Source organism: Macrobrachium rosenbergii, chromosome 30, assembly GCF_040412425.1.
Source record: "Macrobrachium rosenbergii isolate ZJJX-2024 chromosome 30, ASM4041242v1, whole genome shotgun sequence".
NCBI lineage: Eukaryota > Metazoa > Arthropoda > Malacostraca > Decapoda > Palaemonidae > Macrobrachium > Macrobrachium rosenbergii.
Genome location: NC_089770.1, coordinates 11,771,821 through 11,778,500, shown reverse-complemented (window position 1 = coordinate 11,778,500; position 6,680 = coordinate 11,771,821). Strand labels below are relative to the sequence as shown.

General features: G+C 34.8%; 1 protein-coding gene across 1 annotated transcript; it reads left to right on the top strand.

Moving 5' to 3' along the window:
• Positions 1 to 4,153: 4,153 nt before the first annotated feature.
• LOC136854742 (uncharacterized) lies at positions 4,154 to 5,314 on the top strand. The gene is made up of 2 exons (XM_067131329.1): positions 4,154 to 4,596; positions 5,212 to 5,314. Exons 1-2 carry the CDS (start codon positions 4,154 to 4,156, stop codon positions 5,312 to 5,314), a joined length of 546 nt encoding a protein of 181 aa, XP_066987430.1.
• The last annotated feature ends 1,366 nt before the right edge of the window (positions 5,315 to 6,680 follow it).

The window sequence follows — 6,680 nt, the reverse complement described above, 5'->3', positions numbered from 1 at the left end:
GTATCATCCTCCTCAATCTCGGTAAGTCCTCGGGAGGATGGCTCCGAGGACAGGTAAGTCTTCGGGAATCCTTACTAAGCCTCGACGATAGATCTTCATCAGGGGAATTTCTTTGAGAGGCTCTAGAAACGTGCTTGGATTCCGTCTCTAGTAATGGAGGGAAGCAAGGACCAAAATAATAATAATAATAATAATAATAATAATAATAATAATAATAATAATAATAATAATAATAATAATAATAATAATAATATTATTATTATTATTATTATTATTATTATTATTATTATTATTATTATTATTATTAATTAAACTCTTTGAAATGTGTCTCTAAATTCGAAACATATTCAAATTTTCAACAACACATATATATATATACATATATATACATTACAATACATAAGTATTTATGTATCTATAGGTGTGTGAGAGAGAGAGAGAGAGAGAGAGAGAGAGAGAGAGAGAGAGAGAGGAGAGAGATTCAACACCAGATTCAACGCTCGAACGCTATAAAAGCCAACCAAAGTGAAAAATAATTACGATTAATTCTCCCCTTTCTAACATGGGTAGGAATGGAGAAGGAACTCGACAAATTACCTCAAACGAGGAAACGGAGAAAGAATGAAGTAACAAAGATGTCAGACATTTCATTAGTTAATGCAGAATAATATATAAAGATACCTGGATGATGTTAGAGGTCAGGTGTGAAGATATAAAATAGTATTTAAGTGAAAGAGGTCTTGTATGAACAAAACTGACGATTTCTTATGGAATGTAACTGAAAAATAAGTGAAGTAATACTGAGAGTTATTAGTAACAATGGTTCTAGGAACTGTAAGAAACAACAAAAGAAGGAAGGATATTTCAAATGTGGAAAAGTTGTAAACAAGTTATGAACATTATTCCCAGAGCAGATAAAATTTTCACATACACTAGTGTATGAGAGAGAGAGAGAGAGAGAGAGAGAGAGAGAGAGAGAGAGAGAGAGAGAGAGAGAGAGAGAGATTGGAAGATACGATATATCAAATCAATATCATTAACTGCATATACTTTAATACCATTAAATTGTAAGCAGACAGTTCGCTTAGAAATAAATGATAAAAACAAAGGTCCTGTTTAGGGGGATTCGAACCGCTGGACTGAGTTTGACAGGCCAGCACTATATCCACTTGTGGCTGAGTTGATAACCACTATATCCACTCTGTGGCTGAGTGAATAACCACTATATCCACTTGTGACTGAGTTGATAACCACTATATCCACCCTGTGGCTGAGTTGATAACCACTATATCAACCCTGTGGCTGAGTAGGATAACAACTATATCCATTCTGTGGATGAGTTGATGACCACTATATCACCCTGTGGCTGAGTTGATGACCACTATATCCACCCTGTGGCTGAGTTGATGACCACTATATCCACCCTGTGGCTGAGTTGATAATCACTACATCCACCCTGTGGCTGAGTTGATGACTACTATGTCCACCTGTGGCTGAGTTGATAACCACTATATCCACCCTGTGGCTGAGTTGATGAACTACTATATCAGACCCTGTGGCTGAATTGATAACCACTATATCCACCCTGTGGCTGAGTTGATAATCACTATATCCACCCTGTGGCTGAGTTGAGACCACAATACCCACCCTGTGGCTGAGTTGATATTACCACCCTGTGGCTGGAGTTGATAATCACTATATCCACCATGTGGCTGAGTTGATAATCACTATATCCCACCTATGTGGCTGAGTTGATAATCACTATATCCACCCTGTGGCTGAGTTGATAATCACTATATCCACCCTGTGGCTGAGTTGATAATCACTATATCCACCCTGTGGCTGAGTTGATGACCACAATACCCACCCTGTGGCTGAGTTGATAACCACTATATCCACCCTGTGGCTGAGTTGATAATCACTATATCCACCCTGTGGCTGAGTTGATAATCACTATATCCACCCTGTGGCTGAGTTGATGACCACAATACCCACCCTGTGGCTGAGTTGATAACCACTGTATCCCCTCTGTGTCTGAGTTGATAACCACTACATACCCTCTGTGTCTGAGTTGATAACCACTACATACCCTCTGTGTCTGAGTTGATGACCACTATATCTCTTCTGTGGATGAGTAGATAACAACTAAATAGACTCTGACGCTCATTAGATAACCACAAGAGGAAGGATTGGATTTATCCTCTAATAACATTACAAAAATAAATATATTTAATGAGGCAACCCTAGATTTCCTTATCGACCCCCGAAATCCTGAAGACTTTGACTGAAATACACGCAGAAACTCTCTATGTAACTATCGAAGATTCTAATTCCCTTATCTTCCTATATCCTCCTCCTCCTCCTCCTCCTCCCCACCGTACTTCACTAATTCCCAGAGGGCGGCGATGGACCCAAATCTGCATTTACCTCACATAGTGAAATCCATTTAATTCAGATAACCGGAATTTCGAGGGATTCCTAACCCCGCTATGTCAAGAACTGTTCCAAATAGCGGAATTAATTCCAAGTTTCGACTAATATCTTGTCTCAGTTTAAGCGAATGTCTGTCTGAAGAAACAAACAATAAATTGTTTTCGCTTGAAATTGGGTAGGCTTACCATAATCCGATTTGCTGGAGAATTCCAATGAAAATATTTTATACTGTTTTAAAGAATTCCTAATCGTCCATGTTTTTCCAACTAGGAATTATTTTCGATATTACTGGACACAAAAAATTTTGAGTGAGCGAATCCAACATGGGGAAAGCAAATGGTTGAATTTCAAAACCCAATGACTAAGAAATATGGAATTAAATAGGGTCTTTTATTCAAGTACCATGGTGAAAAACTAACAATAAAGACGTTCCTTAACAAAACACCTAAATAACTAAATACAATATCCATTATAAATACAATACCTATCGTAACTAAAGACACTATTTATTATACAGTGACCAAAGGAAACTTATAAAGTACATCACAAGGCAGAGAAGCAAAATAAATTTGCCTGTTTTTTTTTTTAAAAACATCCAGTTATTTCAGTTTCTGTCTTTCTTTGAATGTCCTTTTCAGTGGTTTTTATACTAACCTAAATGATTAGCCTATCTTTATTAATATCATTTAGACTCAGAAGAAGCATCTTAATTTGCCAGAGGTATCAATTTCAGCAAATATTTCTTAATGAAACTCGTAACCTGGACATATTCTTAAGGAACACGACGTGATTGGTTATCTTATTGGTTATCTTACAAAGAGAACGTCCACAGTGTGAAAGTGTGAATGTGTAAAATAAGGAAAAGTGGGGTAAATAGGCTTTGGTTAGAGAAGGCTTTATATAATAATTAAAATTCAACGTATATTAAAATGTATAAAAAAGGTAAAAAGGTAATTCATTAGAAATTTCTAAATTATAACAACATTAAATATACATTATAATAAGTAAAACTGAATATTCATAATAATAATAAATCTTTCTGAACATTAAATGTAAATTAATATGTAAATAAGTAGTAATATCAAATTAACAATAAATTACATAAATGGAAATATCAGCTAAACTGATAGTGTTATGCAGGGTGAAAATCCTTATAAGAAGATTAAGAATAAGAAAAATAATGTCAATTATCTCTTACTTCCTGACAAAGAATGTATCACAATAACAGTACCAGTATTAATAACGACTGTAATGGAGAATTAATGAAATTACCTTTAATCGAAAAGAACAAAAGACAATGTAAGACTAGAAGATACTTCCTTGCTATGCAGCTCTTGGCTCCAAAAGAAAAGAGGTAATATAAAGCGAGAGTATACTTCCCTGTCAAGCGTGAAATGGACCTCGCCATCTTTTTAAGGGTTTCCTGAAATGTTACGCGAAGAAGGAGGAGGAGGAGGAGGAGGATTAAAAAGAAGAAGAAAATGAAGAAGCAGAGGGAGGAGGAGCAGATGAAGAGGAAGAAGAAGAACTTTAAGTCTTTCCTGAAATGTAATATGAAGAAGAAGAAGAAGAAGAAGAAGAAGAAGAAGAAGGAGGAGGAGGAGGAGGAGGAGGAGGAGGAGGAGGAGGAGGATTAAGAAGAAGAAGAAGAAGAAGAAGAAGAAGATGGAGGAGGAGCAGATGAAGAGGAAGAAAAGAAGAACTTTAAGTCTTTCCTGAAATGTCCTATGAAGAAGAAGAAGAAGAAGAAGAAGAAGAAGAAGAAGAAGAAGAAGAAGAGAAGAAGAAGAAGGAGGAGGAGGAGGAGGAGGAGGAGGAGGAGGAGGAGGAGAAGAAGAACTTTAAGTCTTTACTGAAATGTCCTATGAAGAAGGAGATGAAGAAGAAGAAGAAGAACTTGAAGTCTTTCCTGAAATGTCCTATGAAGAAGAAGAAGAAGAAGAAGAAGAAGAAGAAGAAGAAGAAGAAGAAGAAGAAGAAGAAGAAGAAGAAGAAGAAGAAGAGGGAGGAGGAGCAGATAAAGAGGAGGAAGAAGAACAACTTTAAGTCTTTAATGAAATGTCCTTTGAAGAAGAAGAAGAAGAAGAAGAAGAAGAAGAAGAAGAAGAAGAAGAGAAGAAGAAGAAGAAGATTCTGTATAATTGAAAGGCACGTCATCCCTACGTACAAGGGATTTCCTCCCTATATATCGTCTGTTACAAGGAAGGAGTCCTGTAAATTAGTAAAAGGACATCAGGAAGATTGGGCGTTCTCCTTACAGAGAAGAAACGTGAATATGAATAGATATCTTTGTTTTAGTAAGCTTTGTATGCTGAAAGTACATATATATAAATATAAATATAAATATGAATATATATAGTACATATTATATATATGCATTTATATATATATTATATTTATATAATATATATATATATATATATATACATATATATATATATATATATATATATAAGTAATAACCACAATACTTTCTCAACTTCTCAATTTTTCACTTTGGTGGGGGGGATACTTGTCACTACACAGCCTAAGCTCCAACTGCAGAAATAAATGAAGAAATTCTGACACCCACGACAGGATTCAAACCCACACCGGAATATCAGAACGAGGTAACGAGAAATTAAGAGGGCACTATTTTTATTACAATTCTATATATATATATATATATATATATATATATATATATATATATATATATATATATATATATATATATATATATATATATAATTTTCACAGCTCTCAGCCCATGTTTGCTAGGATCGTTGATCTCTCCAGCCTGCCGACCACTCCACCTACCGATTATAAATGGGTACCAGGTTCTACTAGGGTCACGAAAAAGGGCGTGAGGCTAGCAACCTCAACCCTGAAGACCTTTTAAGAAGCTATAAAATGGGAAAAAAAGCCAAAAATGAGCATTCACAAATAACCTAAACCTTGTCTGATTTTTTCTTTTTTTACCACAATTTAAACTGCAAAATCTCTTCTAAATAATTATGCAGAACAAACGACACTTATTTCGCAAACGGAAAAAGAAGGCAACCTTTCCTCCTTGCTTTGTTTGTATTCAAAACACCTTAGTTGTTCCGCAACTCAAGCGGAGGGCTTTTGTAAATTCAGTGATGTCTGGTGTTGTCTGAAGCTTGTGCAAAAATTGCGACAGTGTGTGTGACCAAAGTATGTGTATATATATATATATATATATATATATATATATATATATATATATATATATATATATATATATATATATATATATATATATATATATATATATATATATATATATATATATTGCCCATCAAACAAAAATGTTAAAAAAAATAAAGGCTATATTTCAGAGACAAACTGTCTCTCCTCAGGCTTCACTATTTGCCTGAGGAGAGAACAGTTTGGTCTTGAAATATAGCTAGCTTATTTTCCACATTTTGAAGTTTGCATGGGCTCCATATTTGATGGAATTCGGTTTTAACAGAAAGCATTTCATATATTCATATATACATATATATATGTGTGTATATATATATATATATATATATATATATATATATATATATATATATATATATATATATATATATATATGTATATATATATATATATATTCATATATATAAATATATATATATAACATATATATATACATATGTATATAATACTATGTGAACGACACCGTCCGAATGCATACATGACGAAAGATCCCAACGCAACATTTCGAGAGTCCAGGTAGAAAGTACCAAGCCAGAGCCAAAGCCGAAGTCAGTAAAGCGTTCGGACGAAAGGAATCAACAACAGTGCACAATACACTGTTAGAAATTTACATAACAGAGAAACAGCTGTCAGCCTCAAATTAGCTGCCTTAGGCCTACACAGTTCCCACTCCAGACCTATCCCGGGTGCATTTTCCCGAGATATAACCGAGTACCGGAACCTTTCCCTGAAAAAAGCGGGACGCTATGTCTTATAAACTAACCTTAGGATTTTCTTGAAAATAATCTCATTATTTTTCCATACCCAAATTAATCCATGGTACCTAATCTAATCTAACCTAACCTAGGGGCATGGCAAAACAACCGGGGCTGGTGCAATACTAGCATACATCTCAGGAATTTGCGCCCCAGGTGTACAGTAGATGTTATCGAGAGAGGTTTAGCAAAAGTAGGAGTACCTGGAAAGTGTTAAATCATCACGATTGAATTAGCAAACTTGCAAGCTAAACGTTTTTGCTTTATACTGAGAAACGAAGG